The sequence below is a fragment of the Danaus plexippus genome, chromosome 19, assembly GCF_018135715.1.
Source record: "Danaus plexippus chromosome 19, MEX_DaPlex, whole genome shotgun sequence".
Lineage (NCBI taxonomy): Eukaryota > Metazoa > Arthropoda > Insecta > Lepidoptera > Nymphalidae > Danaus > Danaus plexippus.
In genome coordinates, this window is record NC_083549.1 from 57,065 (window position 1) to 73,991 (window position 16,927).

General features: G+C 48.2%; 1 protein-coding gene and 1 pseudogene across 5 annotated transcripts; one reads left to right on the forward strand and one right to left on the reverse strand.

The window, feature by feature from the left end:
• The first annotated feature begins 7,362 nt into the window (after window positions 1-7,362).
• LOC116768006 (poly(U)-binding-splicing factor half pint) lies at window positions 7,363-13,802 on the forward strand. 5 transcript variants are annotated; one of them, XM_032658616.2, is made up of 8 exons: window positions 7,363-7,582; window positions 9,849-9,993; window positions 10,988-11,044; window positions 11,111-11,330; window positions 11,567-11,770; window positions 11,849-12,004; window positions 12,205-13,103; window positions 13,465-13,802. In XM_032658616.2, exons 1-8 carry the CDS (start codon window positions 7,574-7,576, stop codon window positions 13,572-13,574), a joined length of 1,800 nt encoding a protein of 599 aa, XP_032514507.2. In that variant the 5' UTR covers window positions 7,363-7,573; the 3' UTR covers window positions 13,575-13,802. The 5 variants fall into 5 exon arrangements, with proteins under 5 accessions (XP_032514507.2, XP_032514508.2, XP_061379473.1 ...); XM_032658617.2 differs by having other exon boundaries at window positions 11,864-12,004; XM_061523489.1 differs by having other exon boundaries at window positions 9,855-9,993.
• Window positions 10,172-16,665, reverse strand: LOC116768020 (cytochrome P450 6B6-like; annotated as a pseudogene).
• Between the last annotated feature and the right edge of the window lie 262 nt (window positions 16,666-16,927).

Sequence of the window (16,927 nt, forward strand, 5' to 3'; positions counted from 1 at the left end):
TGTACCCAAAACCTTCTGTTTTGTCGGCGGCGAGACCGTTGGCGCCTACGATACCAATATAAAAGTACAACCACGCGTGGATCCATCAGTGACGTCTACTCGCTGTGACAACTGTGTGAAGACTGCGGCTATTCGTGTTTTACACGAATGATAATTTACCGTGTGAAGACCCGGATGATTGTAGGTTAAAAAAACGAATACGAAAAAAACGTGCAGGAACGAAGCCTTATAAGTAAAAAAAAAATATTTTTTTCTTAACATTTAGTATATGTAATTTATAAAATAAATAATAATACTTCCTGCATACTTCGATAAAACTATATAAGCTGTTAAATTGTATCAAGAAATAAATACATTTTAGATAGGTTGTAATTTCAATTTTCAGGGCCATACTATAACAACAGTTCAGAGTAGTAAAACATACATATTGCTGATAAATCAAAAGTACCTATATTTGGGCATTTTTATCAAAATGTCTACTAACCTACTCTTAAGATGACCCATGCAATAAGTCCAAATAACTAACGTTATTATTACTGTGTGAGGGTCGTGTTATTATCAAATAGTTTAAAATGACTAAATTTATCTTTTTACTATGTTATTAGGTGAGAAACTTACAGCAAAGTCATAAAAAAAAAACAGACGATTTTTAGTCATTACCGTTACCCAAAACAGGGGACAATACTGGGAAACGTAAGATGTCACATTTCTGAGTGTAATTTTACCCAATGTTCTACCTAGTTACAGGGAAAAAGATGAGAAAATAGAGTAAAGAAAAGCATCTCAATTTTTTTATCTAGAATTTTTTTTAATAACTGTGATCAGCGGCCGTAGGAATATCACTGTCTGAAAAGAGGACGGAAACAGAGTCACATTCTGTTTCAGTCACTAGCCACTAGATATAACTAGGCCGACCAACTCTTCATCCATAAGGCCGTTATTTTTAAATATTCATCACCTGACACACCTGCAAGTAAATAATGAACAATAAAAATTAATAGTAACTTTAAGTTTATATTGCTCGTGTACTATGACATATATTTAAGTTTCTAACAAAATCATTAAAAAATATAGTTGTCTTATAAAGCCCGTACTTTTAAATAACAAATCAAACCTTTTTTTTTTTTTTTTTTTTTTTTTTTTTGATGACGCAGGGAAACTCTTTTTACGAGCCGTCTAACCGGCCTTGGTGGGGCCGGATAGGATGTGTGAGACTCGGCCTGGGCAGGCCCCTACTCACTAAAACCACTGCGAAAGCCATCGGCCGCTATGTTGGTGCACCCCGGATCTGTCAGCAACAGGGCACACCAGCGACTGGCCGGTCCTGGCAAAGACCGGACTTACTCCCTCAGAGAAAGGGGGCGATCCCGGCAATTAGGATCGCCCCGACGACGCCGGGCTTTCACAGGAGCCGGGTTACCAGCCCGACCCCAGCCCGGAGTGCAGGGGCGCTATTGGAGGCGTTGCAAATATCGCCTCCGGCGCACCCCCGTCCGTCGTCTGCGGAGGGAGGGTGCATCAGCCGCATCCTCCCTTTCCCGCTCAGATGCCTCCTTCGTGGACATGACCGTCTCACAGAAGGAGGACACCGCCAGCCAGGACCTGTCACTCTCAAGCATCTTCTCCGCGATACTCGAAAGCGACAAGTCCACTCCGCCGAGAGCCGCCACAAGGTCTTGGCGCTGCGCAGCCCATCTCGGGCACACCTCGAGGGTGTGCTGGGCCGAGTCCACCGCAGCTCCGCACTCATGACAGCCACTCCCCGGCTCTCTCCTGGCCGTCCGACACAAGTAATCACCAAAGCACCCGTGCCCGGTGAAGACCTGCGTCAGACGGAAAGTGAGGGGTTTGCGTTTCCGCCTCATCCAACGCTCTAGGACCGGACGGAGCGCTGCCGTTGTACGTTTACCGTACGGCTGGCCCGCCAGGTCCTCCCCCCACTCCCGCATAAGACGTGACTCCCCCTGCCGGCGAACCGCCCGGATCTCCTCTGATGAAGGGTTCTCTCCGAGAGCCCTCCTACCCGAGACGTAGGAGAACACCTCGGCGAGAACCGACGCCACAAGATCCCAAGGCGGATCGCCGGCAAGAGCCGTCGCTGCGGCCCAGGAGACCGTACGGTACCCCCTAACCACCCTCACCGCGGGTGCCCTTTGCGCCGAGCGCAGTAGGGCCTTGACCCCGCGGCTCATCGGGCGGTCAGCCCAAACGGGAGCACCGTACGTGGCTATACTCCGACAGACCCCAGAGTATAGCCGCCTGCAAGCTGCGCTGGGTCCTCCGAGGTTCGGGAGGAATTTCCCCAGCGCACCTGCCGTCCTCATGACCTTCGGCCCCAACTCCCTGAAATGGGGCACGAAGGTCCACCCTCCGTCAAGGGTGAGCCCCAGGTATTTCATGGTCGGGCTCACCCTGACCCTCCCTCCTCCTATGAGGAGGGTGGCACCCGGCGGGGGTCCTTTCCGCCCAGTCCCGCGGAAGAGGAGGGCTTCGGTTTTGTTGATTCTGACCCGAAGCCCCAACCTCTCTATGCGGCTGATCACGAGGTCAGTTCCGACCTCGGCCAGCCGCGCCGCCTCCTTGTAGCTCCGTCCCCGGGATAAGACGAGGGTGTCATCTGCATAGCAAATGACACCCATCCCGGGGAGGAGGCGACTCCGCAGAACCCAGTCGTATCCGACATTCCACAGGACAGGTCCCAAGACCGAACCCTGTGGAACGCCGTTTTCGACTGTCCACCACTCTATGGACCCCCTCCGGTTCTCGATTGCCACCCTCCTCTGGGAGAGGTAGTCGCCTATCAGCCTCCTCAGATACAGGGGCACTCCGAAGTACTCGAGTGCCACCTGTATCGCGCTATGTGGGAGGCTGTTGAAGGCGTTAGCGATGTCCAACGACACCGCCAACACTACCTCTCCTCCGCGTTCCGCCTCTTCCGTCACCACCCTCAGGCGTTTGAGGGCATCGACGGTCGACCGGCGGGCTCGGAACCCGAACTGGGACTCTGACAGTCCCGGGCCCGAGCCTTCCTCCAGGTGCCGAACGAGACGGGTGGCCATTATCTTCTCCAGGGCCTTCCCCGCCTCGTTCAGCACAACCACCGGTCGCACCGCCGAAGCCGAGTCCGGAGGCCGGCTGCCTTTTGGGAGTAGGCAAAGCCGGCCTTCCTTCCAGGCCCTCGGGAACTGCCCGGACCTCAGACAGAGGTCGAACAGCTCCCTGAGGGCTCCCCCGAGGTGCACCAGGGAGAGAGCGAGAACTCTCCCGTGCACCCCGTCCGGACCCGGTGCGCTCTTCTTACTCTGGAGGCGAGCCAGAATCGCCTCCATTTCAGACTCCGTGACGGTGGGCGGAACGCGGTCGCCCTCTTCCAGCGTCGGCCGGGCCATTCTGGGGGGAGTGAATCCCGCAGGAGCATCGGGGAAGAGTTCCCCGACGATCCCCCTCAGAGCAGCCGGCTGGAGCACCTCCGTGATGGGGGCCGACTGGGCGCAGATTTTATTCCGCGCCCGTTTGTATGGTCGGCCCCAAGGATCTCGGTCGAGACCCTCCACCAGCTCCAGCCAGGCTGCCTCCTTGGCCCGGCAGATGGCCTGCTGCAGGATCAACTTTTTCGCCACGTAGATCCTGTACAGCCGGCCATCTCGCTCCTCGTCCTGGGGGCGGCGTCGCCTGCTCCGTGTGTATGCCCTCCTGGCCCCGTTGCAGGCGACCCGGAGGTCGGAGATGTTGTCCGACCACCAGTACACCGCTCCCCGCGGGGGGGGACGTCCTACGGGGGGCATCGCCGCTCTGCAGACGTTTTGGAGAACGTCTTCAAAGCGACTAGCCCCTTCATCCACCCCCAACTCCGCACTCTCCGGGAGGCTCCAGCGGCCGACAACGGCCGCTTCTTCAGCCAGTTCCCGGTTGAGCTTTGACAGCGCCCAACGCGGGAACCGACTTCTCTCCCGGGGCGACGAGGAATTCGACGCTGGACTCCGGCGACCGGCAGGAGAAGCAGACACTTCGAACCGTATGTAGCGGTGGTCCGAAAGCGTCTCCACTCCTGCCTCAACCCTCCATCCCTCCACTCTGCGTGCGAAGGTCGGAGTGGCGAACGAGACGTCCACCACTGAACCTCCCGACCGTCGCACGCACGTCTGGACTGTCCCCGTGTTGAGTAGGGACAGCCCGGCAGTTAGCGCCCATTCCTCCAGTTCCCTCCCTCTGGGTGTTGTGAGGGGGTTTCCCCACGCCGTGGACTTGGCGTTGAGGTCCCCCATAACAACCACCTGGAGAGGCGCTAACTGCCCTACCACCGGCCCGAGAGAGTCGAGAAATCTCTCGAAGGCCGGCAGGTCGCGGTTCGGGGAGAAATATACCCCGACTATGGCAATCTCCCCGCGAACCGCAGCCACATACCCGTGGCCCCTCGCTTTGACTGCGAGGGGGGGCACCGCGCCCGGCCGCGTGACGATCACGACGGAACCGTCCATGTCTCCCGCCCAATGAGGTTGGGCAGGGACACAGTACGGCTCCGACATGACCGCCACGTCAACGGCCCACTCCACCATGGACTGCAGGAAGAGATCCTGAGCCCCGGCGGAGTGGTTGCCGTTGGCCTGCAGGAACCTGAGATGTCCGGCCATTACTCGGACATCTCAGCTCCTGACGCCTGCCTCGAAACCCCAGCCCTTGTTGGCTGGGCCGGAAGTTTCCCACGGGTGGATGGGGGGCGGCACGAATGACCCCCATCACATGGTCCGCCGGCTTGCTCGCGTCCGCGCACACAGCGCAGCGTGGTGACGCGGAGCACTGGGCGGACCTGTGGCCCTCCTTGCCACAGCGGTAGCACAGACCGCTGCGGTCTTTTGGGCTGGGGCACGCGGCCGCAACGTGCCCCATTCCCAAGCACTTGAAGCAGTGCTTGGGTCGTGCCTCCATGTATGAGAGCCGCACCTGGCTCCACCCCACCGATATATTACCCAACTGCAGCAGCTTTTTGGCCGCCGCAGCCGGTACCTCCAGCAGAGCAGAGCCTGTGCCGCGAGGGCCAGGTCGCACGTTGCGCACCCTGACCTGGGGCTCGGTGCAGCCCCCCTCCTGCGCGACCGCGGCCACTAGCCGGTCCGCGGTCGTCGCGTCGTTGAGGCCCGTGACTCTCAGGTCAGCGTACTTCACGGGCCTCGTAACCTCCACCTCCTGAGCCAGTGCGGACTTCAGCTTCGCGGCCAAAGCGTCTGCCTTTTCCGCACTGGTGGAGCCGGGCACCTCAATGATACGGGCCCCCGTTGCCGTAGCACGGATCTTCAGGGGCCCTATCCCCAGCTCCTTTCGGTCCACCTCTTTTTCAGCCTTGAGGAGGACCGATAAATATGATGCCCCTCGGGCCGCTGCCTCAGGCCGTAACTTGATCATTACGGCCTGGGAGCGCGGGAGCATCACCTTCTTGGGGCCCTCTCTTGGGCCCGCCTTCTTTTGCTGCGACGCCGGTTTCTTGGGTACCGGCGCCACCTCCTTTTCTTGGGGGCCTTGCGGCGGACCACCTCCGTCCACTCCACCGCATTGGCTCCATTCCCCACTTTACCGGGTCCCTTTTCCCCGGTCCCTCTGCCTGACGTGGATGGACCGAACGCGGTCCAAGCCACCTCCTTCCCTCCCTTCGACCTCTTGCCTTTCCCTTTGGAAGGCGCAGGGAGGGAAGGGAACTCCTCGTCAGAAGTTACCACCGGAGCCGGTAAAGAGGCCGATGACTTGGCCCCCCTCTGCAGGGCCGCCTGGCGAATCGCCCTCCTAGCCGCTACGGCGACGGCCGAATGGTCACCGGCCAGGGGGGGACGGGTGACCTCTTCCCGCATGAGACGGGACTCCAGTGCGGAAAGCCGCCCATCGACCAGGTTGCCAACCAACCTGGCGATGTTGGCCTCCAGCACCTGGAGCTGGTCTTGACAGACCGGCCCGTCTGAAGCCGCCTTGGCCGCCGCCGTCCTTTCCTTCCTCATCTCCTCGAACTGGAGGCGATGGGCGCGCACCTCCTCCTTGAGGCCCGCGTTCTCTCTTTGGAGCCGACCTATATCGGCTCTGAGACGGTGGGTCTCCTCTGCCTCGGTGCGTGAGACAAGGGTGTCAAGTGCCTCCCTCAAAAAGGTCGAAGCCCTCATTATTTTGGAAGAGTACCCCCCTTTTAAGTTGGTACTCTTCCCGACGAGATCCCTAATGAGGTTGAGGCTTTTTTCGGCCTCGGCCATGATAGCCTCCGCCCCCATCGCCCCCAACTCCACAGGGACCTCCTTCCCCTTCCCCTTCGCCTTTCCTGCCCCGTCCCTCACCTTTCCAAGGCTCTTTTCCAGGTAGGAGTCGAAGGCAGCCTCCGACTCCTCCTCCTCCCTCTGCCGCAAGAATTTACGGGCTCTAGTCAAGTTTCTGCCTCGACCTCGTCTTCCCGTCAGGTCTAGCCCTCGAATCATCACGCCCCCGGTCTCGGTATCGGAGCCAGACACCTCCGAAAAGAGGCGCTTGGCTCCCAACTCCGACTCAGGACGAGACGACATCGAGTCGTCCACACCAAAACAATCATCAGTTAGAATGCCCGACTTTCCCCCCCGGGCAAACCCCCACCATCATCCTCCTTATCATTCATCCTAGCACACACACCTCAGACAACCAAAACACACCTCAAAACAACCTAAAACACAGCGAAATAGCAAGCGAAAGCGATGTATATCAGACGTCCGTACCCTGCAACGGCTCGAGCGAGACTCAACAAATCAAACCTAAACTAGAACAAACTAATTATTTTCTTAAACCAAAACACCAAATCTTAAATAAGTTAAATTCAATTTACAAAGACACTAATCGCGTCAACAAATATTTTCCCGCGTAAAAGTCCAAAAAGTAAAAACCTAATGTCATCGCTTTAACGTCACTTCTGATGCGTTCGGGAATTTAAAGGTTCGGTTCAAATTAAATGTGTGCTCCCTTAATATACATATGTATTATAATTTCAGTTACCTAGTATGACATTATTTATTTTTTCAATTTAATTTGAATCGTAAAACTCCCATCAATACAGCAAAAAATTATCATTTGTCAACTCTAAAAAGTATCTGTTATGGCAATGACTCTCTTCAGAAAATAACTAAGTGTTGTTGTTGTTATTGTATAACTAATTTAAACCTATTTTAACTATGTTATTTATTATATTTATACTTCTTCAAATACTGTAGATATGGATTGTTTTATAAAGAAAAGTAGCACACAATTTAAACTTTTAAATCTGTATAATTTGAAATTACCTTTGTAGTACCGCAATTTTTTATCTACCTATTTATATATTTCATAGTTCCATAATATAGAAATGTCATTATGTTTGGCGCTGTCACTTGTCAGTCACATTATAGTAGTGATTTTGTAGCTAAGAATTTCTATCCGAATTTAAGTAAATTTAGATTTGTTTCATACACCCAAAGTTTATTGTAAGGTTTACTTAAAAAACAGCGGTATTTGTAGTATAAGGAATTACAAGGATACTGTTAGTTCACAATTTTATTATCACGTGTAAATATAAGTCAAAACGTTGCTGACAAAAAATATGGAATTGGTGAGTTATGATTTTATCATATCCTGAATCCCAAGTGTATTGCTGATTCTTAGAGGACCGTAAAGGAATACTTTTGGGTATCGTAACAGCATACATGTTAGACAAACAAAATTGGAAACAAAATAACTAACTCAATAACTTAATGTTCATAAATTTATTTTTAACTGCATCATAACACCTACTTCGCTATTAAAAAAATGTTAATGCAACACAAAAAAAAATTTCATGCTGATAATTCCTTTGTAAAATGACAAAACTTATTACACATATATGTATAATATGCTGATTTGTAATGTTCTCATAAGTTTTATTTAGTCTTCATTAAGTCATAAGTGGATGGTTCTCTTAATTTTTATAAGCTTTTGTTTGGCTTTTTAATAATAGATTATCTTAATACTAACACTGATAACAATGAGTTGTAGCATCAGTTCTTTAAGTGAATATCCGCTGTATACATATTATATACAAAAGAACAACCACATGCAGAGACTATTAAATTTTGACAACTAAAGGAGTTTTTTTTTATCATTAAACTCTTTTTGTTACTGTAAATGATTGTATTGCTATATAGAGTACTAGGTACCACCTCGCCTTCGCACAAGCTCTTTACAAAAAATATGAAACAGCCTATTTAATTTTGAGAATTTTTTAACTTATATTATGATAATTTTCTATTGGAACGCCCGATTAAAATGATTTAAAAGGTAATTTACAGATACTGATGTAGGCTTGAAAACAAAGTAATTTATTTTGATAAGACTTAATACCGTAATAATGTACATAGCTTCCCAATAAACACTTTAGGAATGCCAATTATAAAAGTTCAAAAATGGGTATACCTAGTATGTTATCCTTAAGGTATAGACATATGCCACATTTTCGGTTTTTGTAGACTTTTCTGTAGACCTATATAAGATACACAATTCCACCATATCTTATTTTGTTATATCTGAAAAGACTTCAAGCAGCATTTTCGTTAAAATCTCTCAGAGGGCTCATGTTTTCCTGACATCTTCAACAAATATCAATAATGGATACAAATGTAAATACAAAAAGTTACCAAATTATATACTAAAACCTTCCTCAAGAATCCAGTGGTGATAACTTTTTTATAATTGGTGCAGTAGTTTTTCCGTTTATCATGAACAGTCAGACAGAGGCGGCGAGGGACTTTGTGTTATAATATGTAGTGATATCATTGTGTGCAAGAGGAGCCAAATCAATCTGAGCTGAATGATCTTGATTCTTCAAGGAGTTTCTGGTTAAATCAAGTGTCACTACATACATTCACACTTTATAAATACTTACATGTTTATTTATATGTGGCTCAGTTATTCTCATTCTCCGGCCAACTTTCAATTCCTCCTCATATATATTTTTTCCATTCAATTTAAAATTTTATTTAGTTCATTGCTACTATTTTATTTTATTGCTGTTATATTATGGCTATCCTGCCTGGGGCATGTAAACGCATGTACCGAGGTCAATTTTCCAATAGTAAAGTTTAATATTGCAGATAAGGCAAATGAAACAAATGATATCCTTGTATGAATAATACTGGTAATGTGTACTAAAATCTTTATAGTGCTTAGTTCCAAACTGTAATTTGAATTAATCCATCAGTAATATAATAATTAATCTTATTTTTTGAAAGAATTTTTTTTTGAATGTTGTTTGTGAAAAGCATGTCAAGTATGCCAACATTTAAATTGGAACTGTAAATAGTGTTTTACTATGAAACAGCAACAGACAAATAACAAAATCTTTAATCAGTTTTCTATAGAAGGTTTGTTAATGGAATTGCCAATTAATATGAAAATTATACCAAATTGTATACATTTAATTATTTCTGTCAGATAAAAGTATTTATAGATCATTAATTACATCTCTTACTATAACTTCTCAAAGTTTACTCTAAATAAACAATCACTAAGGTAGTTAAATTTTTTCTTAACTCTGTACACCAGAAAGAAGATAAAAAAAACACATTTTTTTTCTTGTTTTATGTTATTCACTGAGACAGTGAGTTATGTGGTACTTGACTTCTTGTGTAAGGATAAAAATCTTAAACTTAGTTTAGCTTAACTTTAAATGTCTAACTTTCTATTACTTGTTTTTACTTGATATTGTAAATTTTATCAAAGACCATCTGAAAATTCGCTTATAATTTGAGTTTTTGGATTCTTAAATAATTTTTCTTCAGTGTATGAGATTTATTCTCAAATGGATAATAGTTTTTAAGTTCATTATTGATCGTCGACCGTAGTTGCAGGGCATCGAGATGAACGCAGGGATGGGGGTGCCGGCTTCTTTGGGCGTCGTCTGTCCGCCGAGTGCGGCGAGCTCGGTGGGCGCGGTGGGCGCGGTGGGAGTGATGGGCGCGATGGGTGGCGCTTGTCCGACCGTGAGCGGTGAGTGAGTCGGCGTGGAGGAGTCCGCTCGTCCTCTCTTCTGTTCTCTCGTCTCCTGGCGCTCGCTCGTCTATGTCGCCTCTCGAGTGATCAGTGTTCTGCTTTCTGTTTCAGGCTAGATATAAGTTAGGTTATTGCTAAGGCGTTAGTCGCGGGGTCGCCGGCCGCCGCCGCCGCCGCCCGCTCCGCTCCGTCCACAATGTACCTACTTCATTATATCACCTTTGTCCCCGAGTGCTCGATGATCGTTTGATTGTTTTCGCCGCGGCTTCGTCCCTCGCCCTCCTTCACAGACCTCTACAATTATTTCACGTATCCTATGTTTTGGGGCTCATTTCATATTCTTCCTTGATGAAGTTCATACCTCAGGCCTATTAAAAAACCCGCATTCATTGTGTTATTTTGGGGTCTAACAAATGCCTCTTATAATAATATTCTGCTTTCAATGATCATATTTCATTAGATAGAGATACATGAAACGAAACGTTTTTTTTCCAAATGGTGATTTTTGCAATATGATATATACTATGTGAATTTGTTTGTTTGCCTTGTTGGCAAACTCGAGAGCAACAAATATGGTTTTGTTCCTAGTCAAAATTGCCAATCGATCACTACTTCTGTCCGAGTCTAAACAGTAGCATTATTGATTAAAAAACAACGATTAGAATACCGATGACATGATTGACACGTTTATAGTAAGAAGTGACTACAATCGCTGCACCTAAACCGATATCATTAATTAATAAATAGCTTTATATTCAAAATAAAAACCTTATATTTATTTTCATCATAAGTGTGTTTCAAAGAATTAATCATAACTTTTGAGAGGATAAAATACTCCTACATTATTTCACCTAAGTTAGTGTGTGGAGCAAGTGTGGTGATTTATCTTTGGAGTTTGTGTGTGTGTGGACGCAAGCCGCGGCCGAGTGCGAGATATGTGTGTGTGTGGGAGCGGTGACGTCACTCGTACTGACTCGCGTCTGTGTTTCAGGAGACTTCCACGCGGCGCCTATCTATGACCTGTTGCAGGTCGGCGACGTGTTCACAGGTGAGGCAGAGAACGTTTCAAGTAAGTGTATGAGTCGGGCGGTGCTGAGGTGTTTTGTGTCCTCAGGGCCGGGCGCCAAGTGTTCTTCGCTGCCTGCCATCCTTGGCGGAAACATGCCGCGACTGTCCTCGGAACAAGCGGACGCCGTGGCGCGAGCCAAGAAGTACGCCATGGAGCAGAGCATCAAGATGGTGCTGATGAAGCAGACGCTGGCGCACCAACAGCAGCAGATGGCCTCGCAAAGGACGCAGGTGCAGCGGCAACAGGCGCTCGCGCTCATGTGCAGGTACCGGCTACATCGGACATGCTCCACCTACCAATTACCACCTACCATTTACTACACGGCCACAGTCGCTACAGTCACCACCACCCATCGAATGATGACAGCGATGTCTCGAGATTCCCGCTTCGGCTGGTCGAGTCCATGACGGTTAAGCTGAAAAGATCTGATCCGTCCTACGCCGAATTACGATTGTATGTTTATTGAAAAGTAGTAAAGGATTATTGTGACGCACATTCCAGAGTGTACGTGGGGTCGATATCGTTCGAGCTCAAAGAGGACACGATCCGCCAAGCGTTCCTGCCGTTCGGGCCGATCAAGTCCATCAACATGTCGTGGGACCCAGTCACTCAGAAACACAAAGGGTTCGCCTTCGTCGAGTACGAGATACCGGAGGCGGCGCAGCTGAGTCTCGAGCAGATGAACGGAGTGATGCTGGGCGGGAGGTAGGCGCGGCGGCGGAGGGTCTGCGGACGGCTGATGTTCATACCGATCATCTACGTATGTCCTCGTCGGGTAACAAGTTCCTCTGTTTGCAGAAATATCAAAGTGGTAGGGAGACCTTCCAACATGCCGCAGGCCCAGGCCGTCATAGACGAGATACAGGAGGAAGCAAAGCAGTACAACAGAATATACGTCGCCTCCATACACCCGGAGCTGACGGAGGACGATATTAAGAAGTGAGCGTTCATAAATATCTATCACTATACCCTTCGACTGGTTACTGGCGAGGGAATTTCTCGAATTAAAATTCGTAAACGTAAAAGTAAAATTCGTCGACACGAACAGGATTCGACCCTGCGACCTCCGCGTGTCGCGTCCCAGTTGAAGATTGTGTTCATAATACCACTTTCTAATACGATCGTTTAATTATCTGCAGCGTCTTCGAGGCGTTCGGTCCCATCACGTATTGCAAGCTGGCATACGGAGCGTCCGCGCACAAACACAAGGGCTACGGGTTCATCGAGTATGCGACTCTCCCGGCCGCGCTGGAGGCGATCGCCTCCATGAACCTGTTCGACCTCGGTGGCCAGTACCTGCGGGTGGGACGCGCCATCACTCCGCCCAATGCTCTCGCCGGCCCGCCGCAAGCCTCCGCCATGCCGACCGCGGCCGCCGTGGCCGCCGCCGCCGCCACCGCCAAGATACAGGCCATGGACGCCGTCGCCAGCAACGCCGTTGCGCTCGGACTGACCAAGCTCAACGCGCTCGGCGTTCCGCCCGCCGCCGCGCTGCCGACGCTCGCCGCCGCGCTGCCGGTGGCGCTGCCCGCCGCTCTGCCCGCCGCGCTCCCGGTCACTCTGCCGACCGCGCTTCCGGTCACTCTGCCGGTCACTCTGCCCGCCTCTCTGCCGGCCGCCCTGCCCCCGGCGCCGGTCATCCCCCCGCCGGGTGTGGTGATCCCGCCGCCTCCCCGTCCGCCCGCGGCCGAGCCCTCGGCGGACGGCGAGGGTGGCCAGCAGGCGGCGCTACAACGCAAGCTGCTGGACAGTTCGCCGGACACGCTCCAGCAGCAGGAGTCTTTGTCGATCTCGGGTCAGTCGGCGCGACACCTCGTCATGCAGAGACTGATGAGGCGCCGCGCGAGCAGGACCGTGCTGCTCGAGAACATGGTGGCGGCTCACGAGGTGGACGACGCGCTCCACCATGAGATACAGGAGGAGTGTTGCAAGTGGGGCCGGGTGGAGAGACTAGTCATATACAACGAGAGACAAAGCGAGGACGATGACCCCGCACATGCTGACGTTAAGATATTCGTCCAGTTCGCGGACCCCGAGGGTGAGTCGACACGAGCTGGTCACTTACGGTGATACTAATATTAACGAGTATTGATTTTTGCAAGCAAAGTTTTGGCAAAAATTTACCGGGACTCGAGTAACAAAAACAACTACGCTTATGTATGTGTTCTCCATTGTATCCGATTTTTTAATGCAATCGTGACATTGCGTAACAATAATATATAATGTATATCATTCCACCAGACACATAGTAAGTTAAAATAAAGCGGAGACAGAAAACTTGCTCTCTCGTTATAAATAGGACCAGATCAAATAGATTAGCGTTCTCCTCGGCCCTAGACATGGACCTGGACTGCGTCGTGTATCCGGTATATAATCTGTCCGTGTGTTTGTGTCTCCAGAGGCGGGAACTGCGGCCGGGGCTCTATCCGGCCGATACTTCGGAGGTCGTACGGTGCGCGCTCGGCTCTACGACCAGGACCTGTTCGACCACGGGGACCTCTCGGGCTGACGGGACCCGGACCACGACAAACCACACCTCACGACATCTCGTGACTCGAGGCGACAACGCGCGACAGACACATCAGTCTAATAACTCGTTGGACAAAACTCTAGCAGTAGTAGCGGTCGTCTGTGGCGCAGTCATGGAATGTCTTATGTATAAGTTTATTGAAACGCCCGACTGCTAAGTTTCCTTTGGCACATTTTATGTTTAATATAGTATAGAATATGAACTGCAGGAGTTGTTTCATTTTTAGCCCTTCATATTATGTTTTGTAGGCGGTATGCGAAGGAGTATTATTATAGCGAGCCGCGGCTCGTTCTAAACTCTTCGAGCGGAAAGAAAAATAACACAATAATAAAAATAAGAATACACTATGTACCGTTTTATTGAAATCTGTAGCATTCCTCGCACAAGAACTGCGTCGCGTCAGTCCGAACTTGTCTCTTGGATAATCTAAACGGACGATTTGCTTGTTATTATTTATATAAACTCAACATCAATAAAGATTATTTTTTTTAGCTTTTTTTGATGTTTGCGGTAAAATATGTTTGGTGTCCGGTCCTAAGCGTTTGTCGGACCTTGACAGCAAGTGTTCAACACGAGCTTTACATAATATTACGTTTTAACACTTTGTTAGTCACGCAACCCGCGGGCCGCGGCTCCGGCCGCCTTGTTTTGTAGAACAACAAAATACTTATCACAAATTTCGCAGCGATTATTTTTATAAAGTTTATTGCTTCATATTAAAGGAAGACATGGCGATGATTATTGTTTTAGTTAAAGGCGAAGAATCTAAGAAATATAACCTAAAAAAACCTATTGAAATCCAATCAGTGGTTGTTTCCTTACACACGTTCAACTATGGACCTCCACCACTTAATTTTTACATAGATAGTAAATAAAATATAAACTTCATTAAACAATTAAAATTTTAAGCCATACTGATTATGTTTGATAATACAGTGTATGTATATAATATGTATACACGTGGGCTTACAGTGTACCAATAGCTTAATTAAAATCCTTGCAAGCCTTTGGTTACCGAGCTGTAACCAACATTTACCGGTTACTTAATTTATTTTGAATATAAGTATGTGATGTCCTGGTCGAGTAAGGTTTATATCGAATATTTAAAAATTATTAAAATACTTTTATGAAATTATTTCAATAGAACAGTTGAGACCAAATAGATATATTTTTTAGTTAGGAGTTGCGACCGCGGAGGAGAAAACCGTGTATGATTGTTTATTTATGGTTATAGGTCAGTAACAGTCAGTTCATTAATAATTTCAACGAGCAAAATCATGGTTTTTTCTTGTTACTTACAAGAAGTGAAATTTTCAACAGTAATGCTTAGTATATATAGTTAGTTTATTTAATAATGTATATATATATATATATATATATATATATATATATATATATATATGCATATATAAGTACCTATTACTGATTTAACTGTCGGACTTAATCAGTTCGTCTGTCAGTGAATATGAGCGGTAGACCTCCTTGGACGACTTGCACGAGGTTGGAGCGTGGGTCGACGGTGGGAGTCCGGGGCGCTCCCGGCGCGGGCTGGACCGACACCCGGGACAGCACCGCAGCCAGCCGCTCGCCGACACACGCGCGCGGACCCTCGCCAAACGGCAGGTACACGAACTTCTCATGGCCGCTGGAGATGGTCGGGTGAACCTTTCCGGGCGAAATTCGGTCGGGTTTTCGAAGTATTTCGGATCGTTGTGCAGCGCTTGAAGTGTGATTATGAGATCTTCGAATGTGTAGCGTTTGGCGCATTGTCTTACAAGAAACCCTAGGGATGGAAAGGTTCTCATCCCCTCTTTGAAAGCCGACTCCAAATAGGTCATTTCCTTAATGGCCTCGTAGCAGAGCCTGTTGTCGTAGTTCGCGAGCACTGTGTCTATCTCTCTCTGAACCTTTTTTTGGATCTCTGGATGATGTGCCAGTTCGTGTAGCGTGATGCTCGTGTAGCGTGATGCTTGAGCAGCTATCAGCTCATACGTCATCTCAATGGTTGCTTTTTCCGGCAATCCGTCAGCACTCACTCTCTCGATTGAGTCACAAGTGATTTTTCCTTTTCTCTTACATTCCAGCATCAGATCAATAAAGTCATTTCTTTTTGTCGGCTCATAATTCCTCTGTCAAAGTACTTCGTTTACAAGCGCCATCATCTCCGAGTCCAGACGAGACAACACTCTCAAATTTTTGAAAATTCTTGGAAACATCTCTTTCAGAATTGCGATGATAACATCTTTAGCGGATACATTGAATATTGTGGCGCCAAGCTTCCGAAATGCAGAATTCTCATCCTGCAGCGAGTCTTAGTCGAGTCCGAACCCGCAGGCGCCGATGAAGTCTGTGGTGTATCGCGCCATGAGGTCTCGTGCGTCCACGGGGCGACGGTCGGTTGCTGCGTCCAGCGCTCGCCCCCTCAGTCGCTCGGCTCGTTCCTCGATGAGCGGGAACATGGCCCTCAGTTTGCCGCTGGTGAAGGCGGGGGTTATGCGCTGTCTCAGAAGTCTCCACAGATCTCCGTCAGCGAAGAACAGGTTCCGTAGCAGCGGCTCGACTTCTTTATGCGGGTTGAGACCGCGGGGATAGAAACTGGCGAAATCAGTGACAAGGATACGTTTCACCAGCTCAGGGTCCCTCACCAAAAGCTCGGGTCGCAGTCCTCGGTAGAAGCCCAACACGCGCTTGGATCGATACCTCCAGTACGCCTCGAGTCAGCTGGGTAACACTCGAACGCATCATATAATTGTTTGCATTATTACCGAAGAATGGCACCGGTTTATCGTGTTTCACATTTTTATTTTTCCAGTAGTTGAAAGTTTTAGTTCCATATAAGTATAGAGCGATGATCGCCGCTATCACTAATATGAATGTCGCCATAATGAATTATATCTCGCGGAACAACGAAGTGAAAACAAACTACTTAGAAATAACAAGTCTTGAGAGGTTATTTAGTATTAGTACAAGACTGCTATTGGCCACATTCACTGTTAGAACGACACTGACGAGTGATGAGGAATTAAATATATGAATTGCGTTGTGATGTATGATAGCAATATACAGTGATTGCACGATAACAATGAAATGCAATCTAGAATAATTTGTTATATTGCATTATTTAACCTTTATAATACTTCATACAAATTTTTGGTGCACGTAATGAGCGCAAAGAGAATATATCATAACAACACTCTGATATGCGGATTGACAGAAAGTAAATAAAATTTCGATATCAATCATAAGGTAAATCTACAAAAAATGTTAGTTAAAATATAATTAATTTTTACCTCCTACATTTTAATTATAGCATTACATTAAAAATTATTGAC